Source organism: Macrosteles quadrilineatus, unplaced genomic scaffold (genome assembly GCF_028750875.1).
Source record: "Macrosteles quadrilineatus isolate MER2022 unplaced genomic scaffold, UCM_ALF_1.0 Scaffold_7__1_contigs__length_78375512, whole genome shotgun sequence".
Classification (NCBI taxonomy): domain Eukaryota; kingdom Metazoa; phylum Arthropoda; class Insecta; order Hemiptera; family Cicadellidae; genus Macrosteles; species Macrosteles quadrilineatus.
This window is the reverse complement of record NW_026542600.1, coordinates 33803938-33826837: the sequence shown is the minus strand read 5'-3', so window position 1 is coordinate 33826837 and position 22900 is coordinate 33803938. Positions and strand designations below refer to the sequence as shown.

Below are 22900 nucleotides of genomic sequence, written 5' to 3'. Positions count from 1 at the left end.
CCCTATGGAAAAACAAATCAGCTGATTCATTTTAAAATTTATTATAAATAAATTTATCCCTGTACATTTTTCTGCTTTTAAAATTTGTACTCTGATTTTTGAAAAAAAAAACGAATTTCTGACTAATAATAGTTGTTAATCGTCATTATTTTATTGCATTTAAACATGGTTTCATTTATTAGCGAATTTCCCATATAGGGAATAAGCTATTTTATTTTACTATGACAAATACGAGCTTTTATTGAAATTTACACTAATTTCAAAAATAAAAATATACGAGTAAATAGAATAAACTTTATCATCGTGTTAGTGCAATAATACCTTGAGCATATAAATAATGGTGTTATCTGTTTGTATTAAATGGCAAAACTAGATAGAAACCGATATGGAAACTAATTTATAAAGATTCGTTCTGTTAACTAATTAACGAATGGTGGCAGCATGGCAAAGAATACAGGTCAACCACATAGACCAAAACATTTTTATAGACCCTCTCTCGCTCATTTTCAGACCTCGGCTTAGCCTCGGACGCAAAGCAAGGACTAAATAGACCTTAGTGATAAAAATACTATTAGAACAAATCTGTCGAGATCCCGAACATCCATTTAAATGCAAAATTGTACTAAGTTCTCAGAACCTTAAAAAGTGTTAAACACCAAACAAATGAGTCAAGGGCAGTCATCTAATTTGTATCAGCTCACTATTGAGAATTATGTAATATAGTTTAAGATTCATCAAGTCCGGCTGGAGTTTGAGAACTGCTGATAGTGAGGTTCACATTGTCATTGTAACTCCCAGGATGGTTGTAATAGGATATAACACTGAACTGTTATAACTACAAATTATTTATTGTGAGATAACCACCTGTTGTTAGGATAGTGAAACCCAAATTATTGTTAGTTTAAATTAAGCGAACTATCATAATCATAAGTCTTTTAGAATTGATTGCTTCGCCGATATACACGTGGTTAAAAAAATAGTTTGTATCCGTGTTCGTGTTTATATGTTAAATTTACTATGTGTAATGACGACGACAAGATGTCCCAATATTTTTAAGAGGCAAGAGGCTCGACAATGAAACCTTGATGTTTTGAATCTTGTCGCCATAGACTAATTTTAGGATTGACGACGTAAGATATGTAACCTATTTATATTGTCAATAATCAATCCTGGAGGCAATGATGAATGAAAAGTAAAAAAAATGATTTTGTTTTGTAAACATACAAGGTGCAATACGGTTGCATGAGGTTTATGCAAGCAACATATTGGAGTTTGACATACTGGAGTTGGACATATTTTCATGGTAGAGTAACCATCATTAAGAATTTTTAGTTTAAAATTATATTTTAAACTTGTAATTTAATACTTAATCAACTCTAGAAGAAATGAAAGGTCTTCCTCACAAACCTTGATATTGAGAAAGTAAAGCGTCATTTTATTTATTGAGTCACGGTACCACTGCACGGAATACACTGGCAGATTCTTTTAAGTTTATTTATTACCTCTTCTCTTTTTTCCTCCCAAGAACGTTTAATGTTTAAGTACCTCAAGTTTTGATCTCCCTATAATTCATTTTGTATTTACACATACACTAAATTTTAACACAAAATAATGACGAAAAGATAAAATACCCCTGCCGCAGAAAACCTGCAGACTCAGCGAATTTCCATTTACCTGTTTGGGGTTTCGATTAAATCAATTTAAGTAACATTAGGTTAAACAAGTACCTAGTTTTGCTTAAGGGTACCTATTACCTCAGCTGCTACAGGGTGGGTAATAAAGTGAGTTTTTTTTGTAAAATATGATTAGCTTAAGTATAAAATAAATAAATTTGCCAAATTTGATTAAAATTTATCCATAAACAAGCAAGCGATGACAGTTAGTTAACTTATTCTCCATAACAATAACATGGAAATTTTAAATTTACAATTTATTGAATTTTCTCCGTAACCAATAACCGTAAAAAACACTTCAATAGACTAAATTATTTGTTTTTTACGATCTTTAAAAAGGTCTAAAGAGAAATTGGGAAATTTTATGTTATGAGGGTCATAAATGAGAAAACCCAATTTTAACCCCATAACACCCCGTTCCCATGGTCCGATCATGCTGGTTCACGAACTCATTCAAGTTTATCCCGCCCTACACCTTCGAGCCAAATTTAGTCAAAATCTGAAAAAATATCTAAGTTATCGCGTTCACGGACATATATATATATATATATATATATATACACATATATATATATATATATATATATATATATATATATATATATATATATATATAGACATATATAAATATGTATATTAACAATTAAAAACATAGTTGACAAAGTACCCTTTTCAAATATTTATTTTATTTTGACTGACGACATTTTCGGAAACTAAGTCCATTATCAAGTCATATTTCACATCTAAAAAAATTTGAACAAATAGTGTTTTTGGCCACCATCCAATTTGGACATCCAAATTAAAAAGTATATCGGTCCTGGGTCTAGGTCTTACCGTGCCACCTATGGTAGTAGCTACTTCCCTATAGGGAAATTTGCTAAAAAAACTCCTTCCGGATAAAATAATACGCTAAAAACCGTTTTAATACTGAGATTCTGTTCTCTACAGCCGCTTGATTGATATTAACAGCATTTTTCCTTTTTGTTAATAAGCTTGAAATCGTCTAATATCATTCGCATTCTAAAATTTTAATGAATCATATATTTATGATCGACTATTTAGTCATATTTACCAAAGAAGACTATCCACTATTTATACAGTATCATGAAGTTGACTATTATTATGTTAAAGTCGTGTACAGTCCTAAAATAAAACACCCCAGCCGTAGTAAACCTGACAACGAATCATTGTACCAAATTATTCGCTTTTGAGCTTGAAAATGATTTAGAAAACAATCAGAAAAGTTTTTGTTTCAGTGTTCCGTAATGAGCAAAACAAATTTTTACTCCATAAAACCACCCATACATCATGATGTTTTGCGAACTATTTCAAATAAATGTAGGTTTGCACGTTTGTACTGAATTCCACCAAAGTCGGATGATGTTTACTCGGGTTATCTTGTAAACGGATACAGTATATATTAGTACAGTATATACAGCAGGATCTATATACAGTAGCATCTATATACAGTAGTATCTATATACAGTAGCATGCTACTGTATAATACAGTATATACATACATATACGGAGAGACGGACCCTCGTCACCCATTACAAGGCCGCCAACCTGTAGAGCGACGGCTTCGGTCCAGAAAGAGCTTTCTATCACGGACACGAGTTTTGGATATATCACCCTCAAGCAATTGGGTGGCAAGGTGGGAGGCCACGTTGACTAACCCTCCCCTACCAGCCAGGGAGGAACTGGCTCCTACATTATCCTGGAGACCTACATTATACGGTGTGGAAGACACTAAATCGAATCAGGGCCGAAGTACCGAAATGCAAGACAAACATGCAGAAATGGGTCTCTTACTAGACGAAGAACACATCTTTACATCCATATATATACGCTGTATTTGTCATCTGGGGACATCGCAACCAAAGAGTAACTTAAGAGTAAGTTAGTCCCGGTCTTAGGGGTTTAGGTCTTATCTTAAGGCCTACGTTAATAGCTTGTTCCTTATTTCTATATAGTAAGTTTGTTAAGAAGGTCCTAGTTCAGTTGAGCTACCAACACAGGTGCTGCTGTAGAATGTTTTCCTATGTTATAAACGAATTTCTCAATTATACTAAACAAAAAGGGTAATGTACTGAAAACTATAGCACATTCTTCCCCATAAATTGATATAGTACGAGAAACTAAAAAGAAAATACAAAAATTCAATTCCAGTATAATCGTACTGCGAGTCTGCCAGTAGTAAATACTTATAGTCTAGCCCAACTATTATACAGTATAATGATAAATGAAAGACTAGTTACAGCTAGTGCATACATACACAACAACATGGCGAAACACAGTACTGCAGACATATTTTCAACGTTTATTAGTCATCGTCAAAGGTTGTATGATATTATGCACGCGAATTGCGATAAAAAATACACAATTTGAATGGTTGTATCTTACTCCTTCAAAAAATAGCAATTTTAAGATTTTTCAAAATTACTTGTTTCCTATTAAAACAACCTTTTTTTATTTTTGTCTAGGACGCTAGGCACGAGTCCGGGATTTTTTTTCACATTACTGCAGGCTAGACCTAGGGGTTGCGGCATTATCACTTAGAGGCAGTATCACTAAGTTATAATCAATAAATTTAAAAATATCTTTACGTTTTAAAGAACAAATAATCTATAAGTTTACGAACAACAAACTGGAACTATTGTGCAGTCGTGTATAAAATTTGTGGAAGAAAGTGCAAATAATTGCTTCGCCAAATGTACCCGATATTGGTACTAAAACAATATTCACCCTGGTAACATACTACAGTATAGCACTAACTGTAAATACTATAATAAATAAATGTGCGTTTGTATGTTGTTAAGGAGAGTTTATAAATAAGTAAACTGAAATGCTAGTGCAGTGGTGTATGAAATGTGTGGGGGATAATGCCAATAAATGTTCTCACGACGTGAGATCCACTTATGGGTGAAAGCACAAGGCTGGAGATTGGCTTAGGATTCCAGATTGCATTGAGCCAATCGATGAAATTGATTTCGAGTATCGACGCAGACGAGTATTTTGCACTTACAAAGCACCTAATAAAATGCCGATATATGCCAACACCTACTACATCGGGCTATATGTAGTAAGTAACATAATTATCTGTTCCACCTAACTGCTTTGCATATTTTGACTAAAATAGCATACAATGGCATAGCAAAAACCCTAATGAAGGAAGAAGATCTCGAAAGTGTTCAGACCTTGATTAAACTTTTACAGAGTCCATTAATTTACAGGCAGAGGTTGTTGTTAATTAAGTTTTCGCAAAATATTCAAATTTGTATACTTAAAACACGAAGAAAGAACTAATTATGCTTGATCAAAGTTGTATAATTTTTTTATGATACAAACTTTCTGAATTGGAAAGAATTACGTTCAAACAACATTTAATTTGAAATCGCAATGCTAACTGGATCAACCATCTATTACCATCAACTAACTATTACATAAGTGAATTAATATTTTGAGCATCCAGCATTAAATTACAGCAAAGAAAACGCCATTATTAGTTTTCTTTCCATTTTGAGGAGTAAAAATAGTTAGAAATAGGATAGGTAGTTAAATAAGATGCTACACGTTTTATATGGAGTGTAACAGATATTATAAATTCTTTTGTAGGATAATGTAAATGAAACGTACTAAGAACAAACAGTCTCGTTAACCAACTGGTGGTTGTTGTATCCTCCCAGGTAAGGATTTAAAATAGTTTCACACATCTTTAGACACCTCTACACCTATCTAAATAATGTAATGTATCATTTAACAACTTATTCTCGTTAGAGGGTTTGTATAAACAAATTACAATATGTTACTAATTAATTATATTGGAATATAAAAAAATAGTGTCTGGGAAAGATGGGAAAAGGTCTGAAGATTAATGAGGTTTGGCATGGATTTGACGCTTGCAAAACAAAGCAACCCCGGGCTCAGTGCTAGTTAATTATGCAGCACTCCTCCCTCTCCCAGCTATCCTGCTATCCTATCCTGATATCCTCATCTCTTCTTCTCCACGTATCCCAACAATCATTAGGTGATATCATCAAGAGGTAGAAGTCAGTAGTGTGTTACAGCAATGCGTAGAACCAAGCGTATTATGTACCATGAAATATTCAATGAAGCATGTAGGGCTGGGAAATAAAAACCTACGAAAAATGTTAATCAAACCAAGGAAGCCCCTAGACGTCTCCCAATGCACTTACGAATCTTTTATATTCTCACACGAACCATAAAATGTTTATAGCCCATTTCATCCATTTCCTCAACAGATTGAACTGTGATTTAAGTGATAGAGCAAACAAATGTGTGTTCTTATGTCAATTAAGAAACAAGAATTTATATTTTATTTAAGGTATATATAGGTTAGACTACAAACTTGAAAAGGCTTTTTCCTGTACTAAAATATAAAACGACAATATGTAGTACTAAAACAAATTACTTGCGAAGCCTAAACACAATTAACCTACAAGAAGTCCCTCGCAGTAACTTAAAGTCAATCAAGCATTACACATAAGTAAACCTAGTGGCGAGGGTTTTTTGAGAAATTATTTTGAGAAGTGAAATAACTATCGTCCCATTGAAAACCGGCAAGGAATATTGTTTGTTGAATTACAATTTGGGTAGGGGAAGAAGGAGGGAAACTGGGAGAGAAAAGATAAAACTCTTCGTCAATCATATCGGAGTGTAAAATAATTAGCTGAGCACCAACATCCAAATCCAGGATTATTGTAATACCTTTTGTCGATTTCCACTTCATGATCAAATTTTATCCTTGTGCTCAATTTATTTGACGAGTTAACTGATGAAGCTGTTATTTAAAATTCACCCACGATAAAACAAAAGCATTTCTAATCCTGTCATATTCTTATTGCATTTCTACATTTTTGAAACAAGTTTTAGTCTCAATTACTGTTATAATCTTACTTATTTAGATATTATTTTAACATTTGTCTTTCCAAACGTTTAGAAAAGCTTAACACCATAATCAAAACTTTGTCTAAATATCACACACTCTTCATACTAATATAAATATAATAAACTATTGATCAAGATTGGAAATGTAAAAATCACATAGGAATCCCAGGTTAGAAGGTTTTTTGGTTCAATACGATTTTTAATTTTAAACAAATTTTCATGGTACTCCAAAGAATAAGTTTTCAAATTCTTTCAGCTAATCAGGGAATAAAGAATAAGTAGACACTTTGGTATGAATAAAAGAATATTTATTCAAACCAATATTCTTTGCGACAAACATACCTGGGAGTTTATCAAGGGCAAAGATAAAAAAAAGAAATCGGTATAAAAGTAATGATAAAAGCCTTGTTATGGACTAGTTTGTTCAATCTATTGGCAGACTCATTTATTAAACCCGATGACTAAAAACCCTTGGGTCCAGTTTGAGGTACTTTAAACTTTTCTGAAGGTCGAACCGACGTTGTTCACCAACATTCAGTTTACAGTTTACTGATAAAACTTATTTTTTGACATTTTAGAGATATCAAACAAATAATAGGGAAGTCTTTAGATTACTAAATGGTTGCAGGGTTTCCTAAAATGTTTATAACATACCAGTATTGTGTGTTTGTATTTCACTGTTAGATAACCAAATAATTAAAAAAATAAATCAATGTTTTCAGGTTTAAGTGCGTTGTCGTACTCGTACTATTTTTTGTGTTGTTTTAATTTATAAACTATCCAGGAAATTTTTCTTTCCTTAAGCTAAAAAAAAATAAACCTAATTACTGTAAAACTTAGAATGGAGAATTGCAAAGAAATGTACACAGAAAACTTAGTTCAACGTGGGTCCACTAATTAGTAATATTAACAGACAATTAATTACGCCAGTGCAACATTTTGAGTGAATCAGATTGACACTCCTTACCATTAATATATATATATATATATATATATATATATATAAAACACTTTTTCCACTATAAATGTTAACTTCATTATAATTGTGTAAACCCGTATTTTTGAAGGTTGATAATTAATAAACATAAAAACAGTTATAAAAAAGGAACGTTATTGTATAATCCAAATGCAACTAAAAACCCAATGTTCAATGTGAACTCTTGGAATTTGTGAATGTTCTTTAATATTGGTGTAATGATTTATCGTAAGGGTCGAACTCATTAGCCGTAATGTTCTAGAGAGTTCAGCTGTGGTTTCAATTTCGCCACGTTTGATTCATGATCCAAGCTTTGGTGTACATAACTTGTGGTTTGAAGCGTTTTGTTTGCATCAACATTGATTGCATTTAGGCATTTAGTTGTTGATATTTATCAAGCTCATTTGTTTACTTTAACGATCAAAAAGCATGTTTATTATTATTTTTTTATATTAATTTTAGGAGTTAATAAGTCGAGTTATACACTTCTTTGCTGATTTTAAAACCTTCCTTATTTTTTTAAAATTTAAACATACTTTATCAAAAGCTTGCTTTATACTCTTATTAAACACCTTAAATTCATGGCAAATACTAGGTTCTAGTTATTTACTACGCGAAAGCACAATGGTAAACAACGTTTTTACTGACATTAACACTAACAAAAAAATGTGTTAGTGTTAATTATTCTTTTTTTAAGATTTGGCTGTACGTATTTTGTCATTTAATGTTTATACAGTAATAGATATTCCTATCGTTATGGGTCAGTTAAAGCTAGTGTTTAATAAAATAAAACAAAGTTTAGGGATACTCATATAAAGTGGTGTTATTTTATAGTTTTCTACAGTATGATGGTTTAGTGGACATTGAAAGATAATTAGCCTACTAAAAGTTCTCCTTATAGCTTGCCACGATACTATAAAGGTGTATAAAAGTGAAAATTGCATTTTATAACAGCACATCCTATCGGTCACTGTATTCAACGAACTTCTTTCTATCAAATACAAAAATTGCAACAACTTTAACAAGAGAGTAAAAAGCCTACATTTCGGTAATGTCTCTACAATCAAAGCCTAAGGATTTCTTTTCGTTGTGTTATCTGTTAAAAAGTTAAGAGTGGGTAGCCGCGTGCCTACCCCACCCTGTATATTGAGGTTTTAACAGTAGAAGCTGAAATTACTGTTTGTGGTAAAAGAGGAAGAGAAAGAGGGGACCTCACAAACGATGGGCGAAGAGCGACGCCCAAGGCGACGTCCACAGAAAGGCGAACAGAATGCGACTGAGATTGCTCGTTGCGAATTAATAAGCCGAATGAGAAAGATCGCATGAAAGCCTTATCTCTTGTCCACCAGAAGGCGATCAAAACAATTTCGACTCATAAATTTTGTCACGGTAAAATAAGAAACTATTGAGTTCAGACACCACATCTATTGTTCAATAGTGTAATAACGTGAATAGTAAAATATTTAAATACGGATAAAATGTTTTCATAAATTGCAATTATTTAATTTGTAACTGGTTATACACATGTATAAGATGTCTTCTGACACCACTTTTATTTATAGTTAAACGGGCAAATTTTACAAAAATATTACCGGTTGTGGCTAGTAATACTTGTCGAAATCAATCATCTTTCTACCATCTTACATTTATATATACTGTACCATCTTGAACAATTTTGCATTAAAACATAAGTTGTAAGGCTTTTGCTTCGTAAAAATCACAAATTTGACATGAGGATAAAGTAAGCGAGTTACTTTCTAACATTTATTTTCTTATGGAAAGGGTTAAAACATGTATCTCAAGCCCATAGTTTGCTGGGAATTTTAAAAATTGAGTGAATCCTAAAAACAGGTACTACCAATGTAAGTTTAAAGTTGACGATATTATTTCCAATGATGGCTTGATTGGCTTTATTTATTTAGCCACGGTATTCGTGGCTTTACAATAATGTTACAATAGGCTAAAGGTGGCGACACACTATCGATCTTTTCCCCGATCAAGACCCCGAACCGAGCAGGGAGAAGGAAGGTAAATACAAGCAAAATTTCAATCCGAACATTTCTCCGAACATGACCAAGACCAGACAAGTTCTCCCGAGCGCGGCAAAAGGGACTTTAGAGAGGGATGGAGAGTGTGTGTGAGTAAGAGCGCAGATGAAGTAATAATAAAACAGTAATAAAACATGAAATAACATGGTACAGAATGATAATTTCAATTGCCTTTAAAAATATTTATATTTATATTAGTTTTGAAAGAATTTAAATATAACATCAATTACTTAATTCAAGTTAAACATTATTTGTATCATAAATTTAACGGTTTCAACTTGTAAAATAAATTTTCGACCTTGACCAAACAAACTACAAAATTATAGCACAAATGCACATTATAAAGGCAAAATATTACCCAACATTTATATATTTTACCAATTAAAGAGATTAAATGCCATATTAAATTAGAACTATCAACGCTAGTGCAGGCAGCCGCTCGGTGCGGCGCTCGTGACGGCGTACGGGGCAAAAATATACCGTGACACACTATCGTACATCACTCCGTACATCGGACCGATCTTTTCTTTGATCTTTCACCAAAAAACCGCCTCCAGAGAGCTCGTCTCTCTGCTCAGCCTGATGTCTGGTTCGCCGTCTGGATTGGCGGTGTACGGACCCCTGACACACTATTGAACATGCTCCCTTCGACCTCCCTTCTCCCTTCTCCCTGCTCGGTTCGGGGTCTTGTTCGGGGAAAAGATCGATGGTGCGTCACCGTCTTAATATATTAATCTATTTTATGACAACCTGCATCCTGACTTCACTGCGGTGCGCGTCCTGCACGTGCACTTTGTAATAGGCGTATTATAAGTTTTTTGTTCGTTTTTATCCGGATATGTTTTCGTTCTGTCCGTGTTTGTGTGTCTGTGTATGTGTATTAGTAAACAATGACAAGGATTTCATCCAACTGCTATGTTTTAACAATAGTGTATACAAGCCGAAACATAGAATCAACCTACGTGTGTATTTGAGCTGTTGATTGTAAGGTCAAACAGCTAGTAATCCTATTTATCACATTGAATACATCAACTCAGGAGCTAGAATGGAAATGAATTCTAATTCTAATACATTAGTAGGACAAAATGCAAACACAATTACGCTGATTTTAATTTTAACACGTTAAACACTAAAAGTAAGTGCTGTTAAGAGGACAACCAAAGCTCTATTATTTATATTAACGAACCAAAAGTGTACCAGTAGAGAGTTTGGATTTCTCTTTTATCCTCAAACCTTAGAAGGTTTTCTTCTCCGTTTAGTTGTGATGTGACCAACTCTCCCTCGTCCCACCTTTTGTCATCTCATCCGTTCACTAATTTGATACTGTGGGCTTCTTAGACATTGATCGTTGTGTAATCTGTCACATTTAATTTCATTTGGTCAACTTAAAAAGTCTCCTATCACATAAAAAGTGCATTTTCGTGACTGTAAAGGGCACACAAGGGTGACATAACATGTTACAAACGTGGCTTTAAACAATGCGAAACGTAAAGTATAAAAATCGTCGGTACTATGAAAGACTAATAACTAGTGATTTTGCATTCATCAGTTAATAACAGTCAAGCTTAAATATCACATTACAATCGTACAAATATGTTTGCTAGCAACAAACAACAAATCCGTGTTAGTGAGTTCCACAAATTAAAATTTTTTTGTTGTTTACCCACATATCAGATGTATTAAAATTAGTGTACACTGACGTCAGACTGTTTTGAATAAATATTTAAACGATCGATTCTCGCTCTGAGCGATGTGCCGAAATAAGGGAGATAGTGAAGTCCTGGGCTGAAATTCAATTTTAAGGGTCAAAGCAGATATTATTAGTTTGATTAGAGGAAAACAGTATGCGAAAAGAGCGCAGACAAGAGAGATGTAAAGGGATAGGTTCGGCAGAGAGGTATAGAGTGACATGGTAGTGAGGGGGGTTGGAGAGAGAGAGTGTGAGAGAAGGAGGGGGAGAGAGAGAGAGAGCGTGAGCGGGTGGAGGACGAGTATGGCGTAATGAAGTATTGTTATGCTGCATCGTGTTTGTCGAGAGGGGGGAGCTTTTATTTCATTGGCCTGCCTTCATCAGCGATTATTGATCAGAACTCCAACCCATAGCCGAATCGACCCGGTTATTAGTGAATTAATATTTTTTGTTCTTAAATGCTAAAATGTTCATTTTGTTACTTGAAAATCTTCTAGTTTTCACACCACTTTTACCACTGGCTTAAAAGTATTTAAAAGGAAATATTTATCTTTGATACTAATTACCGGTCATCAGCATTTGGGCATCTCTTGATGTAAAAGTTTATTTGTTTGCAGACAAATAATATTTTTAATCAACTTCCTACAAGATGACGCAATTGAAATATACTAATAATGATAACTTTTACTAATAATGATAAGGGAGACGAGGTAAAATGCTTTAAAAGCACACAGGTAGCCAGGCAGTGTGAGAATCCTAAATTTATCAGACAACCCACTAAGAAAATACCCTCTACTCTGTTGGATACAGACCTGGAATTGTTTGTCAAACATTACTTCAAGTCAGGCCAACATGTGACCAAGCCCTCAGGGCTCGTACCATTTCTGGCATTCAAATTCTTTAGGACTTAAACCAAATCCTGATCAAGGTCGAGCTTCTTGGCGCGGAGAATACCCTGGATGAAATGTGACACACAGGTCCAACTGTCCTCGCCCTCCGTATTCATCGGGACGACCGTGTCCACCGACAGCAGTCCTACATTGTCTTGAGCCTCCAGTCGGGGCTTTGCTCAACGCATTCGGACGAAAAAAGTATGTTCCGCGTCGTCGAGGGTTCCTGGGCAGTAGATACAATTGGGGAACATAGTTTTGCCCATCCTGAATAGATTCAACAGGAAAAATTCGTGGCCAGTCAGAAATTGGGCAAGGTATAAATCTACCTCGCCGTACGGCTGACTCACTCAAGGCTGGACTTGCTGAATCACCTGGTCCAGCGCCCCGTATTTTATACACCTGTAAGGACAATAAACTTCACATGATAAAGATTTTCAGATTGGAGGTTTTTTATTTTTTTTTTGTATGATACAAAATATTGTATAAACCACATACACCAAATTATACAGAATAAAAAATTTCACATGCACAGTCTATTAGTGCTTTTTGTTTAATATATTATATACATACTAACTATTATTAGATACCATACTATACTAAACCATTCGTATCATGTTTTAAGTGTGGAAAAGAATTTTTGTTCTGGGCTATACACAAACATAGCATATAAATTAATAACTAAAGCTTGTTATTACATAGCAAATTGCCATTGGTGATTGACCGGATTTCGACCCAGGTTCCAGTTCTAAAGTGCTATGCTAGACCATTGGCACCACTACAGTTGTACACCTTCGTGACCGTTTACCTTAAAATTGGAACAATAACAATCCTGAAAACAGCATACATAGTTGACAATAGTGTACGCGTTTTCTTTATTTCTAACGTTTAGGTTAATTGATAAACCCTTATATTTTTTGCATTCCTTTCCCTAAATTTTATTTTCCTTACCACTAAGATAGCAGGAAAACGTTTCCCAATACAGTTGAAAAAATAAAATCAATATTTATTTATTGTGAGAGTTTTAAAACAATCTTTATATTATTATGTTTGTAGTAGTAAGCAATACTTATCAGCTAGGTGTTCAAAACTAACAAAAAATTTTATGCCATTTCGAAAATGATATAGAGATACTGATACAGCAAACAGTTGTATTTCATACCAAACAATTAGTACTCAATAAACACAACAACTAACTCAAATATAAACATTCAATCTATACAATTAGGTTCAGAATTGCAAACTAGAAGATGCATACGTTCCAAGTTCAATCATTGTACAGTATATCTATTGTGCTTTTGACCTCAACTCGATTACTGTTTTTTAACAGTTTGTGTATACAAAATGTTTAGTTTCTTTGCTCAGCTAGATAACATTGTTGTGTTGTCCAAATCTCTGCACATGCCTCTATTGTCACAAGTACATCATCAACAAATCGTATCAAATCACTACTTCTTCAGGGGTAGTTCATTATATGTATACAACTTGATAGAACTAACAACGCACAATTTGTAAATAGCCTGGCTGTATTGCCTTGAAAAGGTCGAACTCACAATTAACTTATAATCCTTTTCTGTCAGACATTTTTTGTTTGACTTTTCTATTTCTCACTGTGAAGTTCGAGAGTGTAAAATATGTATAGGATAAGGATATCTTGCCAAATATAACAATTCATGTTGGTACAACAAATGAAAATTTCTTTCTTTGTATTGCAAACTTTTTACAAATTATAGCCATTCATTGAATATTAGTTACCAGATAAACGATATTTAACTGTCCAACAAGGAACAACCTGTAAATGATACCGCTATATACACTTGACCTAGCTCCTCGTTCAAATATTTCATTACTTTTGTGACAGATAATATTTATATATTCTACCCCTGTACCTATATATTTGCACATGAACATGAAACACTAGTTTATTCATTATGGTTGCCTCATGATTTTTTCGCAGAATAATTTAAATTGTGAACCTTCCCGTGATCACAGTTAAAGATATCTGCATTAGTAATTAATTAGGCCTGGTAGTACAGTAGTAAGTTTGTCTTCAATGGATGATGTTTGAGCTGTGAAGGTGGTAAAGGTTAGTAGCCTAGATTATTAAGCAACATGTAGACACAGAAAGAAATGCTACAGCTAAAGAAATTTGTCCAACCACCATACATTTTGAAAATTCTCTGTTTTCAAAAGTCTTCGAAAACACCATGAGTTGAAAAGTTACTTTTTATACGATAACTGAAACAACGTTTCTGGTGTTATTGGAAGACAAATATTCCATTTTGACAGAATTAAGTCGCTGAAAACGAGGCTGTCTGTCAACGAACGGTGATTTTTTTAAATAACTCGGAATGTTGTATTCTCCTCTTACATTAATACACAGTATTTTACACAACAATCTAACCTTTAATCTTGTATAGAATAAATTAGAAAAGTTTTAATTTAACATGCAACTAATAGATTAACAGTTCGAAATCGTACTATTATTTTGAATCCAGTAATTTGAATTGAAACAACACTAAAAGGTAAGTACAACACAAAACGGTTGTATACCTATGGTGAAATCTTTCCGATAGAGTACCGCTGCTCCTTCTGGTATTAATTTCACCTTAACGCATGGCACTTCTAACTTCCACACTTTCAAGCAGAGTTAATGAAGTCCGGCTGAAACTTACTGAGTTAATCATTTTAACAGGCATAACAATTTATATATTACTATACAACCATGTAAGTAACCTTTTTGATCAGCATTATACGGTTTCGTGTAAGATATGGATACAATATAAAGCCCTTAAATGCTTCTCGATACACTTATTGAAATTTTGTGTTATACTATTTTTTCATCATAAATTTAAAGCACCGATAGTTAGCAACTGTATCTTTTTTAGACGGAAAAACTATCAAAAACATTGGTTGGTGTCATTGTTTACTAGGAAATTAAGTATAACACAATAAACTAAAATTCCAAATTCGATAAATATTGTAACTGAAAGCATGATAGTAACGAACCTCAAACTTGGTTGAATTGCGATTTAAACAAGGTCAAATAAGCTCAGTCACTGGATAAATGATGATAATGACTGGAACTGTCCCTATCCACAACCATCAAACGTTATGACCGTTCGTCACCACCGCGTGACACCGTGGGATCACCGTGTTGTTACCTCTATAAATATCACTTCTAACTTTTCTAGCTGTGAATACTTGCAGTCGTTTCGTATTTGATACTACGTAACACTTTTGATTTGTTTTTATGAACGCTGGATATAAAGACTGTTTAATACGATTTCTTTTGTTTCAGAAACGCATGGGAGATAGTTATAATAAGATTACTATAACGTCAACTTCTTAAATTATGAAAATATTCATGAGTATGGGTAAAAGCTTGTGGCAAGTGGCAAAGCATCTGAAATTACAAGGAGGTTGTCACAACTAATCTCAACGCAGTTAAACAAGTTTAAATTTATTTTTCAATTGTAATAACTCTACATTTCATTGCAATGTTCTTATACATATATATGAGTAATTATTTTTGTTCTTCTAATAAATGTAATTTTGATTTGATTATGTTAAATAACCACGCTCCAAAACGTAGTGTTGTCCCATAGTATATAAATATCATTTTAATTATTCCCTTATGTAAATTCTTGCAGTAAATTCGTATTCTTTCTATATGCAACTTACAATTTGGGATGATAATAATATGGAAAATTGAATCATATAAAGGTTGTCAAGATAAACCATGCTGAGGTTATGATAAAAATGTGTTGTTTCTGGACGGCAAATGCTTTTGAATATTTGTAAAACCCAAGAAGGATCTATATTTAGAACTACAAGAACTTTTTACAAATAACTTCAATGAGAAGTCAAAATGGAAAAACCAAGCCCTGAACATTTAATGGACAAAGGCATTTTACGATCCACAAGATAATTTATCTGAGGGTTTGTTTAAGAAACGTAGTATATGCCTGTTTAGTGAATAACTAAACCTAACCCGTGTTAATTATAACGACTACTCTTTTATTAATCTGACAGTATGAAAACCCATTCTATAACACAATGGAAAAGAACAAGACCTGTATAATTTGGGTATTTTAACTGTACATTAAATAGACATAAGTAGAAATTATTGAGTGAAATGATTAAAGTGAATTTGTTATATATAGTCATTTAATCATTATCCTAATTAAAGAAAAGCAGCAAAAAATTTACTCGCCATTGAACTTGTTGGGAAAGAAGTAAAAACGTCAAATCATAGATGCATTTGCGTGCTAAGCAAACCATCTCCCGATTGTTCATGCGATAGAAAAATGTTTGTAGCTTGTTCGAACAACAAAAATACGATCAAACATAAAAATGTTGTTTTGAATATGTTTTGATTTCATAATAAGTTATTATTAGCACAACTACAAACGGGTTGTTCTGATCACTTATACGGTCCGTGAGACTACGGCAGCAATTATTCCAGCCATTGTCAGTGAGTGTTCCACTAGGTTACTGATTAGCAGCGTTTCACCAATTAGAGAACAATAATGGTCCCTCGTCTGTATGTGAGGAGATGTAGGCCTATCATTACTTGTTTTCAGTTAGCAATCTTTAAAAATATATTTCTGTAATCTTTGTGTCATATGCGTATGTTTAAGTACAGTTTGAGTTAGAATTTCAAGCATTTGCTGTTTAGAGGTTAGTTTACCCTACAGTAACCGTCAACGAGATAGTTAAATAGTCAGGTTTCCTATTGATCAGATTGATATCTAACGTTTGGCTAATATTGGTGATCATGAGCTACTGACAGCCCTTGGACCTTTGGGTATGACTTTGGGTATAGTTATCCCACTATCGATCCAAACCAAATTTTAAATTTCCTTACACTATTTTTAATTACTTTGTTTTATATTGGAATTTTATATTAATTAAATTGACTGTAAAATTAACGGCCAATGAGTTGTTGTATAGTAGTACATTTCCATGTTTTAAATTAACGTGAAAGAATTAAACGTGATTTTTGTTTTGTTTTATCTAATGTGGTGGGATATTATCTGGTAGATTCTTTAAATTATGAGCCGAATATGCCTGATTGTTATTTCAAGCGATAGATGATCTTTAGTAATTCATCGTCCAAGCAGGTAACTAATCTTGGTTTGGGTATAGTTATCAGTTTAAGAAATATTCTATATAGTGTAATTATCTTTTGATACATCCGAAGAATTTGATTTGTAAAATTGAAATTTCTAATGGAAACATTATGCTATCATGGTAAAATATGATTTAATAGCTTCTTAATCAGCATTGCACGTGTAATTATATTTACAGAAAGTATATTAAAATGTATAATAACACCCTTAACACTTAACGTTATTAGACTTATTTGTATTACTTACAGATTAATCTATAAGTTATCGTCTTTAAACGGTCAACACGTCAAACACGGTCAAAAACACGTAAATATAACAGTTAATTCTTACTATACTTTATTGGATGGTATTAGTTCACCTTTTTGCCCAAATTACGTCATAAAACTGTTATGAACTTTACTGACATTCTTCCTCCTAAATTAATAATTGCACTTACCGCAAACATAAATTTACTAACATATCATGTTTCAGAAGATGGCCTGACGAGAATCAATGCCTTTCATCTTGGGCAGTAAGGTAAGCAACTTAACAGTAATATTAACATCGAACGGACAGAAACATGAGTTTTAATATTTAAATTGTAGTCAATTTTTAGGAGGATTTATGTCTCAATTCCCCTCAATACGCATCTGGTAGATTTACGATCTTGGTATAACTACTTGGTTCCACTATAAGTCTTGTCTTAGCAAAGTTCATGAAATTTGCATTTGGAGACAATTTGTGCTGACTGAGTCGTTATTATCTGTGGGAAAATTAGAAGTTTTTTAAGGATGTAAGCTATATAATAAATTAAAATCCACATACATAGTTGCACCATTACTATCGAAACTGTATGTAAGAAATTTCAACCGTCATCCGTGATTATTTAAAGCTTCAGACTCTTTTCTGTGACACACAGAATAAATCTGAGTCAAATTATTATTAATTTTAGTATCAAACATACATTTTTCTATGTTGGTGGATAGATTTTAACCCAAATAGGTCAGAAGCCCCGCGCTCGAACCAAAATACGCACCCATACAGTTAGATGCTTACTCTGTACATAAGTATTCCTCGCTCTAATCCTGGACTTTGGGACCGAAGTTTTTCGTTCTACCACTAGACCAGCTCGTTCCCATATTACTTAGGTTTAGGGTACGTGTTTTCTAATAAAGTCCAGAGAAATGTTTGAAATTATATTTACTGCTTCCTGTTTATACGTCATATTAACCCCTACTCACACAAAACCCATTTTGAGTTTGTATGAAAACATGTGGAACACTAATGATTTAGATCGTAGAATAACGTGATAAACACTGCGGGAAATGGCTGTGGTAACGATGCCACATATTATTGGTAAATATCAACAGGTAACAGAACACAATGGGCCACGAGCTCCAGCTTCTCTTGAGGGAGTTACATTGGATTATGACAGCTCAAGCCAACTCCCAGGATTCCTATCAAATACCTTGTACTAGTACTAATCTAAATTCCAAATGTTAATCAACTGAATTAGTAATACCATCTTTAATATTCTGCACTGAATTATAATTACTCATTTGGGCATGTTGAATTTAGAATATATTTGAAGTAAATATAGTCATTCCTAAAATTACTACTTTTATGTTAATTGATAAAGTGGACTGTATTTTATAGATAAGAACAAAATAATTCAGGATTGAAAAAATAGTAGAATTGCATTTAATGAAAGAAACGTGTAGAATGAGAATATAAACATTATCAATAATAAAAAATCTGGTATTGACGTTTAAGATCTGGAAAGCAAAGTGTTTAAAAAAGGTAAAGCTGATTATAAGTACTTAACACTGCTGGACGTTCTTATTTAATGTGTTTTACAAATGTATTAGTAAAACCTTTAAAATGTACTATACTGTTTTAATGTAATGAGTTTATTTATTTCCTTCAATAATTTTCTTTTTAGTTTGTGTTTCTAAAATCAACCAGATTACCATGTAATGATTTATACGTTGTTCTAAGTATAAAATTATAATTAGGCTTTTAAAGCCTACCAAAGTGTATGAGTTCTACACATTTCTTGATCTCCTACGTATGCTTCATTCTTCAAAAGCGTGTTTCCTAATATGACATTTAATTTTTGAACGACTTATACCACGACTCCTTGCTTTAATTTATAACCAATATTTTGGGTCGTACTGTACAATTGTGCTATAATCTAATTTAATCGTTGATGCATTATATTTTAGATGTGAAAAAAATTATCTTACCGAAATTTCTTCCAATTTTAATATTTTTCATACAAAGTTAATATAAAAGGCCCACATACTAATTTAAATGTTTCATGAACAAACTATTTATCTTCACCGGAACGACAGCGTTCTGATGGAATTTCCTAAACAAAACGTCACTGAGCATGTTCAATGATAGCCTGTGTTCAGTAAAATAAGCGTGAATGTGCGTATGAAGGTGTATTCATGTGTTTAAACCATGAAAAGGCGGGGTTGTGGGGATTGAATGCCGTGCCTTCATCAGTGTTCAAATCAGCTCAATACGAAATTTCTCGTGCGTAGCATTGGCTAGAGTTGTTTTATTTGATTTTTTAGACGACTCAATGAAAACGAAAAGAATGGTTTAATTTATTCCCTGCATTTATTTATCTTGTGTTAACTAAATAACTAAATTCTTGGTCACTTTTGTCGACATTTTTATTTATTTACAAGAGTATGTTTACGGCTGTTTTCTAAATACGTATACACGAGCAGAAAATCTATGGCTTTAAAATTTACAAAAAACAAGAATGATTAATTAAATTACAACCGCCAATCTCCTACGGTAGAACAAGTTAGTAGAAAGAAACATTCTCTTCTATTACAATATTTACTTACTGAAAAAAAATCTATTTGTTTTATGAAATTTGTCGTCCACCCAACGCACCCTGTATCAATAATCCTATAAAGTAATTGAACATGGCTTCCTATAAATATTGCTTCATATAATTCAAAAGCGGTAGGCCTACAACATATTTTTAAGTATCATTACTATTTGTTTTTGGTTTGAGAATTGTAAATTATTCATTTTCAAATATAGATAACTGTGTAATTTCATCACAACCATGTACACCATGTGTACATAGTGCACACTGAGATGTCAGTGTATGAATCAGTGAAAATATTGCAAACCAACCTATAATGATTACAAAATCATCAAGGTTCCGTCATGAAAAAGCAAAAGTACGTATTTGGTACAGATATGTAAAAACCTCATTTAGTACAACTTTAATACTGGGGGTTGTATATTCAGATCTTCAGTTTTATTTTGAGCGTATATTTATTTTCTTCTACCACATGTTATGATATAATCTCATGATTTAGAAAGATCTCAACCTCAAGTAGCGCCTGGATATTGAACAACAATATCAAACTACATTTCATTTTTATTGGTTTTTCTCTTCCTCAAATAAACATAGCGTTTACGCAATATAATATAGAATTTAAAGTTATTTTAGTTCTCCTTATTTCTACCTAATTCATAAAAGCACCGTTTTCTTGCGTCATGTAGTATTTATGCAATCAGAAAACAAGTCATCAGAATTGATGGGTTAAATCAGGCAAGTATAAAGTAAAAATTGAAAATAAAGCTTACTGTGATCACTATTTACCACAAATATCATAATCATTCTTTTTGAAATTTGAAAAATTTTTATTCTCCTCATTCATGACGTTAAGGGGATACACCACTATTTATAGGCTGATTTTTCGATTTTTATAACATTTTTCAAAAGTTATATTTTTAACTTAAGGATATAATTTTTAATATTTATATGCAATTTGATGTCGATCTGCAAATATTTTCATGAGAAAATTTTTAAAAATATGTGTTTTGCAATTTCACAAATTTTCAACATTGTTGGTTCATTATATATTTTTACTGTATTGTTTTTACAAACTTAGGTAAAGTAAACCTTTTTGACATTAGTAGATTATTTTAGAAGTTATTTGAAAAAAAAATATTAAAAGAATATATTTCAAAATATGAAAAACATCTATAACCATAAACTTATTTAAATATACAATATATTTCTGATCAAATCTTTTATTCAGCCATGTATTGATCAAAAACTGATAAAAAATACATAGAAAACGATATTAAACGAATAATTTATTTTCCATTTATTTCATTGAAATGTGACCTATATATCTAAAGGTCTAATATTAAGAGTATTCATTCATTACTAATAAGATAAAACTTATCTGAATTTAGTAAAGGAAGTATGATGCTGGCCTAAAATAATTTATAGTACATCATATTTAATTAGGTTTTATCTATATAGCTAAGAAACCTAATCAAATATTTTTAAATACATATAGAATACAAATATAGAAGGGGGCTTCATTTTGCGTTGAGACTTTAATTACACGTTGGGTGTTTTGCTAGGCAAGCGTCCTGGATGTGAATAAAGGTATGGCTGAATCCATTCATGGATGATGTGCCACATGACTGAAGAATTTGAATAGTTGTCCTGTTACAGGAGTTCTGTAACACACGGTGTGCAAAATGATCCTTGGAAATGACTTACACACATACCCACTCATTTACACAGGGATGTAACGGAAACCTAGAATAATGACCACATTATAGGACTAATTGAGCTTCCTAATCATACATCGACTGTTCTTATAGTAGTAGAGGAACACATCACTTTGTATGTGTGACTTTCCAGCCAAATTCTTTGTATAAAGTGAAACTGTACCGCTTTGAAAATGTAGTTTTTATTACGTAAGCTATGCAGTATTGTATGGTCTAACATAAGCATATTGATATGTAGCTTGAAAAAAACAGTCTGTAATATTTTGTTAACTCCAAAAAATGTAATTGAATCTCAAAGCATAAAACCAGGGGTAGGCTAGTTTTAATGAACAACAAAACCTAGGGTAGATTTACCCTAAACATTGTATGTGGTCAAAAGAAGGCCTGATATCAATAACTTGGTTAGTTTAACATAAGTTAGAAAATAATAATATATAAACCGATTGAAAAAGGCACTTTTGAATTTTTTCTGAGTACAGATATGCTGGCAATCGCTTATTTATTTGTAAATATTTATAACGGTAGGTTTTAAATATCGTGGACATAGGTACTAAAACTAGGTAAGAATAGGGTTTAAATGTCAAAATAACTGGCTGCAATACAAAACTATTTACTGATTACAACCATTTGAATCGTGTTTAAAGTGTTTGATCAAAAAATTAATTATACTACAATGACTTCTGTGGATAAATATAAACGTCGTCTGTAAAATTATTTCTCGAGAACTTAGTAAACAACCATTTAACTCATGATTAACAAGTAGATGATTTAAAATTACGTTTTACTTTTTTAAATTGGATAAACATGTTTTCTTCAATGGGGGTGCAGTTAATTACCAAAACTATCACTCTTAACATAAATCCGTACTAGCAGTGAAACCTAGTCCAGATTTATAATTTGATTTCTAAGCCCCTGTATAGTTAGACAGACCATAGAGAAGTAAATGTCCATTTAAAACTATCCACTAATTGATAATTGAGTTCAGTTAAGTTTAATTTCATCACAGACAGAAAGGAAGAGAGTTAATAATGAAAG

General features: G+C 32.5%; 1 protein-coding gene across 1 annotated transcript in view; it reads left to right on the top strand.

Annotated features, from left to right (window-relative positions):
• Nucleotides 1-22900, top strand: part of LOC128998910 (cell adhesion molecule Dscam2-like) — a 149113-nt gene that overhangs the window by 78572 nt on the left and 47641 nt on the right. Inside the window, exon 2 of the mRNA XM_054425266.1 lies at nucleotides 17792-17836. Within this exon, the coding sequence (XP_054281241.1) occupies nucleotides 17813-17836 (24 nt within the window). The 5' untranslated portion in view covers nucleotides 17792-17812. The remainder of the gene's footprint in view (nucleotides 1-17791; nucleotides 17837-22900) is intronic.